Raw genomic sequence first — 16,342 nt, 5'->3', positions numbered from 1 at the left:
TGAAATTCACAAGAAGTAGTTGAACAAGTGGCTTTAGGGATGTGCGATTCACGTTCTGGGGTTCAGGTCGCAACAAAACTTTGAGGCATGGAGGTGCCATGGGGTTTCACATTGTGGGACAGTGGAGCCGTGTTAAAGGGAGTAAAGGCTTGGTGGTGGCCGTTTGTGGTGAGAAATATGATTTGGAGATAGATGAGACGTGGACTTAACAGACAGAGTGGATGGTTTTTTTAAATTTAATTCAGTAAAATTATTTTCATAAATTAATGTATGATAGTGTATATGCATTAAATTTATTTAAATTTTTACTAATTAGTAATTAGTTTTTAGTAGTGAGGAATTTGTTTTCGTCACTAAAATTTGCCTTTATAAAAAATGGGGTGGAGTGTAGATTTTTAAAAAGAATGGGGTGGAGTGTCATTCTTACAAATCTTGAGGGGGTGAGTGTATTTTACTCAATAAATAATTAAACTAGTCTTGAAAATATATGATGAATTTCATTGGACCGGCTCTGAAATTTATTATTGTACTGCAACAACAGGCATGACAGTATATGTAGGAGGAGTTGAGATGAGTTTTATGTTATCTTTCACTTAGTTCTAATTATTTTCGTCTTTAATTGTTTGTTAAGGTTTTTTTTTTTTTTAAATTTGACTTGATCTCATCCTCTTATCTGCAATTTCTTGCAATTTTTTCTAAATCTTAACCTAAATGAATTCACCCGATAAAAATTGTGACTCATTCAAACTGAAATTGAGTAATCATACCCTGGAATCAAACTGCGACGGCCATGGACAACCGTTTTTTGTGGTGGTACTACACCATTATCCTTCCTTATGGCTATAACACCAAGAATTTGGTTGTTTTATCCAGACATGCATTAACATTTAACAAGAATCTCTCAATAAAGACCATGACAATGCGGTTTACTTTTAATGAGTGTTCAAAATCACAAATAGAAAATTCTGAAAATCATAGTAATTGTACACAACAACAATGTTTAAAAAAATCGAATCGCTTATTGAACTAGCGAAAACATCTATTTACAATTTAATGGTTCAATTGAAGTCAACCATGTAGGTTGAGACGCATCACGCGTGAATATAGTCTTTGAGATATTATTTTGTGAAAATTCTCCATTAAATGATATTATTCCAACACTTTAAGACTCTCACACAAGTCAAAAGTTACCTTGACTAATTCGTCAATTATAAGAATAATAATAATTTTATGATAAAAATAACATTTAAAATTAATAATTTTTGCAATAACTATTAGTGACCGTTACCTCAAATAAATAATTATAAATTTGAAATTGTAAAGCCCGTCAGAAAGCTCGTCGTCAAAAGGATTTTAAATGAATTGTAACGTTCAACAATCAATAAAAAATAATATTAAAAAGTAATAAATAATTAGAATCAATAGATAATATCAACAATATGTTGATTTAGTGATCAGCAAATCAAATCCTTAAAAGTCATTTGTTGGGAGTGATAACTATATTCTCACAACGTTTATATACATTCCAATGAAAGACCAAAATAAATAATAATTAATTGTTAAATATTTTTAACTATCCTTTAAAAATGTTTAATATTTATTATTCAAGCTGCTAAAATTTTCAAACGAGATTTTATTTTAGGTGGACTAGAGATCTATACTTTAGGATAAAAAAGGTGATAAAAAAAATCAATTCTCATTCATTTTATCACAAAGCCCATGAAAACCCGGAAGCCCACGATGCTCGGCCCAGAAATCTGGATGATGCGTACGTGGGGCCGGAGAATTTAAAACGTCCGTTTCTTGTTGCTCACCATAGTAGTCGTTACTCGTTACTATACCCACACGCTCCCCCTCTCTCTCTCTACATCGTTCCGCGCTTCTCCGGCAAATCCACCGGCGTTTCTCCACCTCCGGCAGCCTCAACAACCGGCCACGCCACCGTGCCTTCCATCTTCACTCGCAGGTAACTCTTTCCATTTCTTCTTGAGTTCGAAAATGGAAAGATCAAGAATTAAAATAGAAAGAAATTTAGGAAAGTATTAAATGAAGTACTGAGATTCTAGGTTTTTTCCATTTCTGTTTCCTTAAGCATTCTGATGAAAATTATGTTCGTGATTGAGTTAGTTGTACACGATTCAACAATTTCAGATCATGCTAGGTTCTAGCTTAATCTTCATCGCTCTTAGCTTATTTAGAAATTCGATTTTGCATTTTCACTTATAGCAAGCTTGGATTAGGGTTTTTTGTTGCTGTTAGTGTTACTTATTACTCTTTGTTTCGATCGAATTCTTTTAGGTAAGGAAATGCTGGAAGCCGCGATTGCTTGATTTGATGCTTCCTTTCTTGCTGATTGGTAATTGACATGCAGAAATTTACGATGATGGGAGCACCGGCAACACCGTCATCTAAGATACAGAGGAATCTGTCATGTACTCCCGGTGGTTCGAAAGTTCGGGAAGAGAAAATTCTGGTCACTGTTCGGATGAGGCCACTCAACAGGAAGGAACACGCAATGTACGATCAGATTGCTTGGGAGTGCTTGGATGAGCAGGCCATTGTGTTCAAGAATCCGAATCCAGACAAGCCTGCCACACCATACACCTTCGGTATGTATTGCATCAAAGTCGATCGACTTGATTTGAACAATGATTAGATCTCTGTTCAAAGTTCAAACCCTTGCTCCTTCTGATTAGGAGATTTTGAAAAAAAAAAGATTGTGAACTGAAATTTTCATAAAGGGAAATTAATTAATGAATTTAAATTATGATAAATAGGGCAATTAATTATTGAATCAAACTGATTGTCAAGTCCATGGGCTCATGATGACTCTTCTAGCATTTACTGTTTTTGTGTTTCTTGTAGTGGAGTTGAATTTTTTTTAAACAGGGGACTGGTATTTGTTAAGTTTATTATATGTTTGCTTATATGGTATTTTTTATTTTTACCTATTATGTTGCAGATAGAGTTTTTGGTCCTACAAGCCGAAATCAAAAGGTTTATGAAGAAGGGGCTAAAGATGTTGCTTTATCAGCACTTTCTGGAATTAATGGTAACTTCTTCTGAGCTAAATCTTATGGCAGAACGACTCTGTCTCTCCCTTTTGCTAATTATGGCACTTTTTTTTAATAGATTCAACAATTTCATTTTTCTTGCAGCTACAATTTTTGCATATGGGCAGACTAGCAGTGGAAAGACATTCACGATGAAAGGCATCACTGAAAATGCTATTAAGGACATCTATGAGTTCATTAAGAATGTAAGTACAATTGAGACCTTACTTTACTTCAGCTGCCTTTCCAGAATGTGAAGGTGGCTTTTGTGTTTGTGTTGACAAAAGTAATGTAGAAATGCTATTCATGATTTGAATCCTATGTACCAGAAAGGGATGTTGAATGCCTGCTTTATGATTTTTTTATAATTTTGATCTCACAGACACCAGAAAGGGATTTTATTTTGCGAATCTCTGCACTGGAAATCTATAATGAGACTGTCATAGACCTTCTAAATCGTGAAACTGGTCCTCTTCGACTTTTGGATGACCCCGAGGTATAGTTCACAGATAAAAGCTTCTATTAAAACTTGTGAAAAGACTCCATGTTGATATATATTTCCTTGGATACAGAAAGGGACCATTGTGGAAAAACTGAATGAAGAAGTAGCTAAGGACGTTCAACATCTAAGCCATTTAATCGGGATCTGTGAAGGTAATTTAGAAATCTGGCTTAGTTTGTCTAGCGTCTCATATGTAGTCTTCAAAGTTTTCTTGAGTATTTGACGTCTTCCATTGTTCAGATTATATTTTTATATTTCACTACTGCTGATGTTTGAACTTTGAACTAGATTTCCCTTTGTAAACCATGCAACAGAGTTGTAGAAAATACAGCACTTTGGCCACTTTATGCTGAATATGAAAGCACTGTTTAGGTTATCTGCATAGTACTACTGTTCATATAAAATATTGTATCTGCGCAGCGCAAAGGCAAGTGGGGGAAACTACTTTAAATGATAAAAGCTCAAGATCACATCAAATAATCAGGCTGGTAAGCTCAAAAAATGAAATATAAGTATTCGTTATCTTCTTTAAGAGAATAATGGATGCATATTTCATGTTCCATCTTGGTTAACCTTAACCATCCCATTTCTCGTCTTTAGCTAATTTAGGCAGAGGTTAGAGACAAGACAATTTTACTGTACTGCACTGCTATCAATCAGTACTCATTTATTTTTGTATTAACATTTCAGACTGTAGAGAGCAGCCTTCGTGATAGTTCAGGCCATGTAAAGTCGTACATAGCCAGTTTGGTATGTTTTATCTTCATAGTTTGACCTGAAAGTCTTAATATCAAACCAATCAAATTGATGAATGTTGTTCACTTCATAGAATTTGGTGGATCTTGCTGGAAGTGAGCGCATCTCTCAAACAAACACAACTGGAGCAAGATTGAAGGAGGGAAGCCACATCAACCGAAGTTTATTGACTCTAACATCAGTCATCAGGAAGCTAAGGTCCTGCAATTGTAGACTTTTGAAAAATATCCAACTGCATGTGATTACTGTTTCTCACTGATCTTCTTGTAATGAAGAGTCATAAATACAAGTATACTTTTAAGCAGCCAAAATTATTAAAAGGTCTTAGTGATTACCTAGTCTAGTAGCTATAGAAAAAATACTAAAGGCCCTTTTTTCCGGTTTAATTTTTGTTGGAGAAGAAAAAAGAGTTTATATAATTGATGATATGTTAACAAATTTCATAATTTACAACTATTTAGAGTTCTGTTTACTGAATGGAGTCTCGTGATATCTTTCTTTAAGGACTATAAATTGTTTACTTTTGAAGTTGGGTGATCTTAAACTTCTATTGATAATTATGATAAAATAATGCCTCTACAGGAGTCTGATTCTTCTCTTAGAGTTTTCTTTTGCTTTGCAGTGGTGGAAAGTGTGGTCACATACCATATAGAGATTCAAAACTGACACGTATATTGCAGTCTTCACTTGGGGGGAATGCTCGAACCGCAATTATATGTACCATAAGTCCTTCCTTGAGCCATGTGGATCAAACAAAAAATACACTAACATTTGCTACCAGTGCAAAGGAAGTCATTAATACTGCTCGAGTGAATATGGTAAGAGTAAATGCCTAAATATGATTTGTGTTTGATTGGAGAATAAATTAATGTGAAAATTATTTCGACGATCAGCTCTAATTATTATATACAGTTATTTTCTTAATAGAAGCGTGCAGAAGTTTGGCAGCTGACATTGTTATTGTATTGACAAGTGCATTTAAATGAAAATTTTAATCTTATCTTAGCTCCCCTGGGTTCAGATTCTTCTTCGTTAGTAGGCATCCTCTAAGTGACTAGTGACGCTTACTTGTTTATTAGAGCTGTCTGAAATTACTGCAGTAAGTTATAAACACAAAATTTCGTAGAAAGCGAGCCTTTCATATTCACTTCAAATTGTGGGTTTAGTCACCTGGACTCTAATATTCGTGACATACCTGTTTTTTTCTATAATCTTTATGTCAAGAAACCTGGTCCATTATCAAGTGTTTTTCACTTTTTTTCACAAAAAGAAAACTATCATCTTTAAGAAACGTCTGTTTAATAGGCTGGTGGTGGTTTTATGCAGGTTGTTTCAGATAAGACACTAGTTAAACAATTGCAAAAGGAAGTTGCCCGACTTGAAGGGGAGTTACGAAGCCCTGAACCTTCATCACAGTCATGTTTAAGGTCATTGCTAGCTGAAAAGGAGTTGAAAATTCAGCAGGTACAAAGTGCTCTCTTGGCCTTAACTTCCATGTAAAAGCTTACTGGATTGAAAATTTAAAAGTCTTGATTATAGTTCTTACATTATTATCTCTTGCCTCAGGATTGTGGTCAATGATTTCTATATTGCCATATATTTGTTATTTTCATTAAACTTGGAATTCTTAACTGTAACAATGCATCTCATTTTCCCTTTCTGTAATGGATCAAATTCTGAGATTTACGAGCATGAACTGTGAAAGGCTAACTATTCATTTACCACTTTTTAAGCTGGCTTTTTTTTTTTAATTTTTTATACAAGTCTGGTCTCTTTTATATGAATAGAATTGATAAATAGAAGTTTGCAGATGGAAAGGACTATGGAAGACCTGAGGCGACAGAGAGACCTTGCACAATATCAACTTGACCTTGAAAGAAGAGCAAATAAAGTTCAGAAGGTATGGAGGAAAGATCTTAACACATCAGTTAAGTTTTACTCTAATTTATTCTTCTGATTGAATTAATTATTCTGGCAGGGATCCGATGATCATGGGCCCTCTGGTCAAGTTGTCAGATGTCTTTCTTTTCCTGAAGTGAATGAATCAGGTAGTGATAAGCATGCTAAGAGAAGGAAGCCAGTGGGCAGGCAGGCTATGTTGAAGAATTTATTAGCTTCTCCCGATCCATCCATTCTGGTCGGCGAAATCCGAAAGCTTGAGAACCGGCAGCTGCAGCTTTGTGACAATGCAAATCGAGCATTTGAAGTTCTGCACAAGGATTTTGCAACCCATAATCTTGGAAATCAAGAAACAGCTGAAACCATGTCGAAAGTACTGTCTGAAATAAAAGACTTGGTAGCTGCTAGCTCCCGTGCAGAAGACTTTGTGACTGCTGATAAGGCCGACTTGATGGAAAAGATCACTCAGTTGAAATGTCAAGGGAACACCATGGCATCTTTAGAAAGGAAGCTGGAGAATGTTCTAAAATCTATAGACAAGCTGTTCTGTGCTTTTAGTAGTGGGGAGACTCCAGAGGGCAAGACCCAGATGAGAAGGAAGAAAATTATTCCATTCGCCTTAAGTAACAGTCCCAACATGCAACATATAATACGCGCTCCTTGCTCCCCTCACTCTTCTTCTCGCAAAACAACGGAGCATGACAATGAGAATAGGGTACCTGAGAACAGTTCCTACTCCGGCAGTGATACTCCACGAAAGGATGATGGAACTTCTAATTCTATTTTATCACAGGAAGGAAGCCCTGCTGTACGGCAATCAAAATCAGTGAGTGTGAAGAAGATTCAGAAAATGTTCAAGAATGCTGCTGAGGAGAACTTTCGTAGCTTCAGAATTTATATTACCGAATTGAAAGAGCTAGTTGCAAAACTGCATTACCAGAAGCAGCTTCTGGTTTGCCAGGTAACATTTCATAGATTTCCTTACTGTACACACTTTAATATCCCCCTGTATGTAAATTATATGTTAAAATGCCAAAGTTTAACACTTCTTTCAGGTTTACCTGTTTCGGACAATGCTTGCGTAACTTAAAATTGCAATTCATTCATTTTAATAGAATATAATGTAATTGATCTTGTTAATTTTCTCCCTTGCACGGGTTTAGGTTTTGGAGCTTGAAGCAAGCAAGTCCTTAGATGAAGAAACAAACACAACTGATCCATCTCCCTTGCCGTGGCACATACTATTTGAAGAGCAGAGAAAGCAAATTATCATGTTATGGCATTTATGCCACATTTCTCTCGTGCACCGGACGCAGTTTTATCTTTTGCTAAAGGGAGATCCTTCTGATCAGGTATATATGGAAGTTGAAATTAGAAGATTGACTTGGTTGGAGCAACACCTAGCAGAGCTTGGGAATGCTAGTCCAGCACTTCTAGGTGATGAGCCTGCAGGCTCTGTATCGGCAAGGTACGCCAGTCTCTGAATCATCTGCTGTTTTTAGCTTATTTTCACAAGTCCAAATTAGTTATGAATAAGAGCTTATAATTATGACCAACAAACAGAAAGGATGCATGGGAGAAAGATGAAAGACTAACAAAGATTTTATACCTATCTATAAGCTATTTTGAGCTTATTTCGATAAATTTCTCAATATAGTTTATTATAATAAGCGCACCAGAAGTGCTTAATTGATTTATTTCTCCAAATGCACCATAGGTTTATAACTAGTGTCATTGCAAAAGGTTTATATTAGAAAAATTAGTGCAGGTCCTACACAACTTTCATTATTATAAACAAAAGAATACAATTAATCTTTTGCTGTTGGTTGGTCATGAAATGCAGCATCAGAGCTCTGAAGCAAGAAAGGGAGTATCTATCAAAGAGGGTCAACACTAAATTGACTGCAGAGGAGAGGGAATATCTTTATGCAAAATGGGAAGTTCCTCCAGTGGGAAAACAGAGGAGGCTGCAACTGGTGAATAAATTTTGGACCGATCCTTATAACTTGCAGCATGTACAGGAGAGCGCAGAAATTGTAGCGAAGCTGATTGATTTCTGTGTATCTGATGAAAATAGCAAGGACATGTTTGAATTAAACTTTGCAAGCCCTTACAATAAGAAAACATGGGGGGGCTGGAACTTCATATCAAATCTTTTAAATTTGTGAACACAAACTATTGCATCTGTAGCTGTACTTCATTTATAGTCATAGATGATAAAACCATCAAACATATATTGAGATTATGGGCATACCAGTGTTGAAGAATGTAAACACAAAAAAGAAAGAGTATTTTAGTTCTATCAATTAATGATAGGCTTTTTTTGAGGGCTTGAGGGTTGCTTCTATTGTAGCTTTTGTGAATTTCTGTCATAAACTACCTTAGAAATACAGGTATTTAACATAAAAGCAGTGTATAGTTTAAAAGATAATCATTTCTCTTAAATAATGCAATATTGAGTAAGTGTTCAATTTAGTTTTTAAACACAATGTCATCTTTAGTGGCTTTAGTGGTTGGTCCAAGTGGTACGCATTTTATTTTCATCAAGTATGATCTCAAGTTAAAGTTTTATTTATGAAAAAAGCCCACTGAACAAGCTAACTTCATAAGCAAGCTAGTGCTCGAATCAGATTATGAGATTATCTATTGTGCTTGTACACATGCTTGTAAGATAAAAAAACAAAAAACAAAATGATGTGGACAGCTAAGATAAAAGCATTGCATAGTTAAAAACATAATCGTTTCTCTTAAATAATTACATTATAATATATATTCAACGGTTAACTTTTTTTTTACCATGCAACATTGACATGATTTTTTTCAGTCTGTTAATATGTTTGAAGGACTGATGTATAAATATGTATACAGAGAGGGCAACATATTTGAATATCTATACATAATTAAAATAAGATTATCATTATTCTTAAGTCAATTTTAATTTAATGTGAATTAGATTATGATTTTAACTTATTAAACTTTAATGATAAATATAATGTCATTTACTTACTTTAGAAATAATGTCAAATTATATTATTTTTTAGAAAAAACGCAGATTAAATATAAGTAAAATAATGTTATTGTTTTTTATTTTCTTATCTAGGACGTTAAAAAAAATTCTTATCTAGGATCACATGGATCTTTTAAGAAAGAAAATGTTATCAATCAACCGTGAGACTAAAAATATATTATTTTTTAAGTGAATACAAGTTAAAAAAAATATTATGTTTTTGGTGATAAGAATATAATGCCGATAATATAATGCCGATAAACTAACTTTAAGCTAACATCCCAATTTTCATTTCAAAAAAAAATCCCAATTTTTGCTAAGTTATTTATGCCAAAAAGCACTACAACTAGTCTCAAATTTTCAAGGTCATCAAGCGACGAAATCAAGTCAACACACTTCATTTCACACTATTAGTCTATATCCTTTGTTTCAAGCTTGGTAAAGTCCCTCATGTAAAGCGTTGGTCTTCAAAGAAAAGGATTACCTCCAACCCCAAAGCCCACAAGTCCAATTGCTTTAGTCATCTCGAATTAGACCACCCTATCCCATACAACAATCTAACTCTTTATAAATCCTCTTTGTAGCCGTAGGGGGACACCAAGTATTGCTAAGCAAAGATTCACCACCGTGATATATTTGAAGATGCATAATCCGCACATAATCATCATGTTCATGAGAAATTTTGCCCCAAGCTTCTCGGAGGGACCAAGGGTGACTCTAAAAAATCATATTACCTCCTTGTAAAAATGGGTGTTTGTTCGTCTTCTTCCTGTATCCAGGTTTTTACTATTCCCTTCCTGGACTCGGAGACTATGTAGCTGAAAGACTCCATATGAGTGTCTTGGCTTTTGTTCTCGTTTTATTTATTTTTCGAAGCCGCGAAAAGAGATAATAATATATTTTAAAACTTAATAAAAAATGTTGGTCCTAAAATTTGGAATGAGGCACAGTAAAAAAAAATTAAAAAAGGTTTATCTAAATATTCCAAATATAAGGGGCAAAAGTGAATTTAAACATTTATAAAGCAAAATTTATTTTTCTCTGCTTACAACACAAAACAAAGCCTTTTTTTTTGTTTTCCCTGTGTGTGGAGTGGAGATAGCAGCTAACTAGGGTTTCCGCATCCTCTTCGTGAAAGGCGAAAATCGAAAGATGGGAAGAGAAAGAGAACAAGCACAGGTTGGTTACGCAGTGGAGCAGCTTCTTGCTCTCAATCCCTACAATCCTGACATTCTTCCAGATCTCGAAAACTATGTCAATGACCAGGTACGTTATGCACGATTTCCCGCTTTCGCAATTCGGTTTTTTCTCTGTTGTTGACGTAAACCTAAAATGTATGTGCAATTTTACAGGTTTCATCACAAACATACAGTCTGGATGCAAATCTGTGCCTTCTTCGTCTCTACCAGGTATTTGTGTTACCATTCCCCTTAGAAGAATCAGAGCATTCGTTTTGTGATTGTTTGTTATTTAATCATTATTACTACCAGTGTTATCAAATAGTGGCGCTACACCGCTATAGCGTAGCGGATTTTTGGCTAATCGTGACGCCACTATTGCCCACTATAGTGCGCTATTCGCAGCTAAATAGAGGCCGAAATAGCGGATTTTTAGCTCACCGCGATGGTCCGCGATTTGACAACATTGATTACTACTAGTTTCTGGTGTTCTTAATATTTGTTTGTTATTTCATTATTGGGTTTAAGATCATTGGCTTAGTGGAACTCTTGAAATGATTGGCGGGTTTACGAGTAAGTAATTGTTTTTCTGTTTGTTATTGCAGTTTGAACCAGAGAAAATGAGTTCCCAGATTGTAGCCCGCATATTGGTTAAGGTTCGGCTAAGCTTTTATTTTGGATGTGTTTACTAGTTTGTAGTTCTTACTGTCGAACTGGATAGTAGTGGATTTCGGTACGTGCTCATGTCTTTGTTTTTTGTTTTTGGGCTCATGTCTTTGTTTTTTGTTTTTGTTTTTGTGCAGGCCCTCATGGCAATGCCAGCTCCTGACTTCAGTCTGTGTCTCTTTCTGATTCCTGAACGTGTGGTATGGGTCTTACGAATTATTCTTTGCTTTGTTGTGGTAGTTCTTCTTGCTCTCAGCAACAGTTGCACACATGACTAGTTGTTTGAACATGTGTGTTTGAGACTTTTAATAAGTTGGACTTGGTAATCATGTGCAATTTCATGAATTTCTCTCATTTAACCTGGAATATTTTTGCGGGGTTCCTATTAGTATCTGGCATTCATCCTTTTTTATTAGGAATCTTCTATTTGAATTTGTCTAACTGTGCCATGATGAGTTCATTTCCTCCTTATACTCAATGTGCGGCATTTTAATTTGAAGTTTTTTTACTAACTTTTGTTTACTTATGAATCTTAGCAAATGGAGGAGCAGTTCAAGACTCTGATTGTTCTGTCTCACTATTTGGAGGTATGCATCAGCCTTAGTTGCCCATGTCTTATGTAGTTTAGAATTTGAAATTAATACACCTCTCATCTCCAGACAGGAAGGTTTCGGCAGTTTTGGGATGAAGCAGCAAAAAGTCGTCATATAGTTGAAGCTGTGCCAGGTAATTATGCATTTTTTATTTATGAAATTATAAGTTGCTGTTACCACCAATAAACTTTGAAGAATGTAATCAACAAATCTATATTCAGAAAAGTTTTAGTTTGGACACCTTGTTAGTTCTTTATTTTATCATGCTCTATCTATCTGGTTAATAGGGTCTTGTCATTTTGAAGCCTCATGATTCTGCTTGTCATGAAATTAAGCATATATCATATGACTTTCCTTACATCTTGTGCAGTATGATTTTTTACAGAACATTGTTGCGTATTTACCTTTTTTTAGCTTCAGCACTCATTATAATGTAAGGAACATTGGTTGCCTATTTATCTCATTATAATGAAGTTCAACAGAACATTGTTGCCTATTTACCTTTTATCATGCTCTATCTATCTTTATGAACCTATTTTTCTTGTTTAAGGTTGTCATTGGTTGAGCTTCATAGCTTCAGCTTCTTCATTAATGCATGCTTAAATACTAGCTTATGTTGAAATGAATTGCAGGATTTGAGCAGGCAATCCAGAGCTATGCGGTTCATGTCATTTCCTTGACTTACCAAAAGGTTCCTAGAACTGTGCTTGCTGAGGTATGCTTGTAGTTTTGTCCATTTGAAGATTGGTTCATTTTTTCGCTGTTTGTTTTGTCTTAAGCTAATATCTGCTTGCACAGTCCATTGCATTACTTCTCTAATGGCTAGTTGAACACATTATTGATATCACTCAGATTTATAATACCACACTTATATTCTTTACTGTTTAAGTGGTTCACGAAAACTTTTGCAGTTGTTATTTACATTCTTCTGCTTTTCAAAATACAAGTTTGTCAAACTATTGTTCTGTAGTCTTTACTGAGTGATAGGTTCTGTGGTTTTTTTTGCTTTATGACTTTGACATACTTGTATGATCTTCATATAGGAAGTTGGTTTCTCATGTTTTCTGAAGTATAATACCATTTATTTTGTTTTGAACTTTTATAGGCTATCAACGTTGAAGGTTTATCCTTGGACAAATTCCTTGAACACCAAGTTGCCAACTCTGGTTGGGCTATTGAGAAAAGCCAAGGCAAGGGTCAACTCATTGTCATCCCCAGAAATGAGTTTAATGACCCAATTTTGAAGAAAAACACAGCCGATAGTGTACCTTTGGAGCACATTACTCGCATCTTCCCTATTCTTAGCTAACTTTTTCTATGGCGGACTGCAAGTTTTCTTTCCAGGAGGATTTATGCAAATTTGGCCTCACCTTGCAGCATCTCCCCCCTTGGATGCTTCAATATGAGAATTAGTGGACAGAGATTGTACTTTACTCTTATGTTTTGTACTAATGGCTGAAAATTAAATTGCTTTAGAATGTTTTGTTATTGATTGGGGATTAATTCCTTGAATAGATTTTCTCTTCTCTTTATAGTGCCTATAATATTCCTGACTAGTTGGACGGAACGCAATGGCCATATTATCAAGTGATAGTATGTCATATATGCAGTTGAAGTATTATTTAGTATTTACAAGTGCTCTAGTGGGGTGAAATGTTAAATGGTTCAATCTTTTAATGAGTCGAAGTATTTTTCTATAACTAGTAGAGAGCAAAATGCGAGTTTACTCTAATTCCATTTCCCTTGCTAATTTTTTTACCTCGAACGAGATTTTTTTCACATCTTATTCTTTTCCATCTTTTTCAAAAACATAATTTAACTCTAAAACTGATCATTTTCGCATTTTGTATCTTGGAGAGACTAAACTGTCTTCCAATCTTTTAGGGATGAAAATTATGTGTTTTTACTTCTATAGGCTCAATTTGTACACCTCCATCTTAAACAAGCATATGACATGTATTATAAGTTATTCTCATTTAAAAAATGATAAAAAATGAACCAGACTACAAATTCTCACTTGCAATCATATAATTATGTTTTTTAGAAAATAATCTAATCTAATATAAACAATCAGCCACCAAATTATGTTCTCTAGGAACAAAATGAAATGTTGGCTTAGTTTTGAAAGTTAAATATAATACATTCACCACTTTTTTGTAGTTTTAATTTCAATTCAAAATTAGATTAACTTTTATAAAGAAGAAGGCATTGATGTGTAATGGTGGATCACCGGTAGACCACTTAAAAAATGGTCCACTTTATAACTTCTCATTAACAAACATATATTTAAGTTAAGTGCATTGCTTGCCTAACCATTAAATCGGGATTTTCGTAGTATCAGTCAATAGATTTAAAACTTAACTCAAAGGAGTTGGTCGAGTGGAGCATGACAATGTTGCAAGTTTCAACCTCCACCATATTCTTGAGACACCGTCCCCTCCCTCTCTTTTAGATGAGATAAACATAAATATTCTATAAGTCTTTTTTGAGCCCTATAACTTTCCATGCCTTGGATTGAGATATCATTCTCTTACGTTAAAGAATTGTCAAAGAATATATTTATTGAAATATGGAAAATATTAAGAAAATAATTAGAAAGTATTTTAAAATATAACATACCAACTTAAATAAAATAAAAGATATTGATATAACATATTAATATTAATATTTTATCAGGCAAAGAGTAAAGGATAATTCTAGCATAGTTCTAGTAATTTGGTGTGAGTGTGACTCATCAAATAAATAAAAAAGGATTTTATTTTTGTTTTCAAAGTTATAGGCAGTGATAGGCCCATACCAAAGTAACAAAAATAAAAAAGGCCCATACCCAATGCTGAGTACCTAGGTTTTGTGTATATTATTATTTGCAACACAACGCCTCCACTCTGTTTCGTCTCTCTGATAAATCACACTTTTCCCCGCCGCGGATTGCAGCGTCTTCGTCTTCCAGATCCACAAGGTCGCTCATCTAGTCTAGGGTTTTCACTCAATTTCTAGCTTGTTTTCTCTGTTTCTTCGTTTTTGTATTCGAATGAATTGAAATCACTGATTGTATGTATGTATGTTTTGAATTTGCAGGTAAGTAAGTGAAAATGGTGGAAAAGGCCGGTAGAAAGGAGGAGGTCGTTACCAGAGAGTACACCATCAACCTCCACAAACGCCTGCATAGCTGGTAATTTCCTTTCTCTAACAATTTGTTATTTAGGGTTTTGTTCAAATTGGATGATTTCAACATTGCTTTTGTATTCATCTTGAATAATGTAGAAAGTGTAATCTGATAGTTGTTGATTCATATTGCCTATTTGTTGTGAATTATTGATATTTGGCTTACTTTTATCCCTTTTATGTATTACAAAAATGAAGCACTTACCAATATCACTAACATATAAAACCTTGTTATCAATCTGTTATCTCATTCTTTTATGGTTGATGGTTGATAAGTTACTAGATTCATGTTTTCTTTCTTGTGTTGTGCATAAAACTCTATTTATAAGATATGTTAGTTTTGACAACAATCTACATTTTAGTTTAGTCTTTCTATTGTGAAGATATTTTGTGAATTTGTTCAAGTGTGTGTGTTGAAGTATAAGTGCAGCAGTATAGCTTATATGTAATGATTTTACTATGCCAAACAGCACATTCAAGAAGAAAGCTCCTAAGGCAATCAAGGAGATAAGGAAGTTTGCCCAGAAAGCCATGGGGACTAATGATGTCAGAGTGGATGTGAAGCTCAACAAGGCTATTTGGAGCCAGGGGATCCGGAGTGTTCCCAGGAGGATAAGGGTACGCATTGCTCGTAAGAGGAACGATGATGAGGATGCAAAGGAAGAGCTGTACTCCCTGGTTACTGTTGTCGAAATCCCCAAGGAAGAGCTCAAGGGGTTAGGCACCAAGGTTATCGATGATGAGGATTGATAAAATATTTGTTAGCTTAGTTAATGTGATCTTTTCAACTACATTTCATTTTGTTAAGACATTTGGAATATGTGGCATGACAATTTTGATATTCTTCCTCCGGGTTGTTTGCATTGGAAACATGAAACAGTATAATATGCCGTTGTGTTAAAACCCCCCTAATATTCAGGTTTTATTTCGCGTGGTAGAGTGGTCAACTCACCCTTTTTATTAGAGCATGATTGGAAGAGTTCATTTGGATTTTAGAGTGTGTTTAGTTTAATTTATGAAAATAATGACTTGCTATAATCTTTTCTGAACTTGTTTTCTTTAATTTCTCATTAGTTTTTTGGGTTAGCAAAACATGGACCGGTTTTTAGTGGTCTAAACTTGCAGCAGACCCTTGTGCAACTGATCTGCAGAGCATGCTTAAAACTCATTTTCAGAGTATGCCTGCTGTGATATATGCAACGGTAAAATCAAATTTTTTGAAACCATGAACATTGATTATGTGTTAATGTGTATATTGTAAAACCATTCTTGCATTCTTTATTCATTTACTACAGTTATTTGTTCCGGAATATTCCCAGGCTTCAATAGAGTCTGTTGGGTACACTCTCTCCCTGTTTAGTTTGTGGTCTTCACAAGGTATCTGTGATGTTGGTTACGATGTGTTTCACATACCGTATTACATGTATTTGATTTTGCTGACCGTTCTCCTGCAACACAATGCCTTATTTGTGAGCAAGGTGAGGTGAGCGGTCATCTAAATTGAATGAATGAAACCAAATTTG

The 16,342-nt window shown here is 34.7% G+C and overlaps 3 protein-coding genes across 4 annotated transcripts; all 3 read left to right on the top strand.

Moving 5' to 3' along the window:
- The first annotated feature begins 1,807 nt into the window (after nt 1-1,807).
- Nucleotides 1,808-8,641, top strand: LOC130713496 (kinesin-like protein KIN-7B). 2 transcript variants are annotated; one of them, XM_057563261.1, is made up of 15 exons: nt 1,808-1,966; nt 2,372-2,609; nt 2,963-3,052; nt 3,159-3,259; nt 3,436-3,549; nt 3,626-3,707; nt 3,976-4,043; nt 4,246-4,305; nt 4,385-4,509; nt 4,934-5,129; nt 5,638-5,775; nt 6,122-6,211; nt 6,290-7,171; nt 7,374-7,678; nt 8,054-8,641. In XM_057563261.1, exons 2-15 carry the CDS (start codon nt 2,381-2,383, stop codon nt 8,376-8,378), a joined length of 2,805 nt encoding a protein of 934 aa, XP_057419244.1. In that variant the 5' UTR covers nt 1,808-1,966; nt 2,372-2,380; the 3' UTR covers nt 8,379-8,641. The 2 variants fall into 2 exon arrangements, with proteins under 2 accessions (XP_057419244.1, XP_057419243.1); XM_057563260.1 differs by having other exon boundaries at nt 1,810-1,966; nt 2,299-2,609.
- Nucleotides 8,642-10,261: 1,620 nt separating this feature from the next.
- LOC130714631 (eukaryotic translation initiation factor 3 subunit K) lies at nt 10,262-13,221 on the top strand. Its single transcript, XM_057564544.1, has 8 exons — nt 10,262-10,483; nt 10,570-10,626; nt 11,001-11,051; nt 11,199-11,261; nt 11,598-11,648; nt 11,721-11,787; nt 12,287-12,369; nt 12,760-13,221. The coding sequence occupies exons 1-8, from the start codon at nt 10,370-10,372 to the stop codon at nt 12,961-12,963; spliced, it is 690 nt and encodes a 229-aa protein (XP_057420527.1). The 5' UTR covers nt 10,262-10,369; the 3' UTR covers nt 12,964-13,221.
- Nucleotides 13,222-14,480: 1,259 nt separating this feature from the next.
- On the top strand, nt 14,481-15,809 carry LOC130715669 (60S ribosomal protein L31). The gene is made up of 3 exons (XM_057565786.1): nt 14,481-14,613; nt 14,733-14,826; nt 15,290-15,809. The coding sequence occupies exons 2-3, from the start codon at nt 14,747-14,749 to the stop codon at nt 15,567-15,569; spliced, it is 360 nt and encodes a 119-aa protein (XP_057421769.1). The 5' UTR covers nt 14,481-14,613; nt 14,733-14,746; the 3' UTR covers nt 15,570-15,809.
- Nucleotides 15,810-16,342: the final 533 nt, after the last annotated feature.

The sequence above is a fragment of the Lotus japonicus genome, chromosome 4 (genome assembly GCF_012489685.1).
Source record: "Lotus japonicus ecotype B-129 chromosome 4, LjGifu_v1.2".
NCBI classification, from domain to species: Eukaryota; Viridiplantae; Streptophyta; class Magnoliopsida; order Fabales; family Fabaceae; genus Lotus; species Lotus japonicus.
Note: the sequence above shows the minus strand (reverse complement) of the source record. Positions and strands in the feature narration are given on the sequence as shown.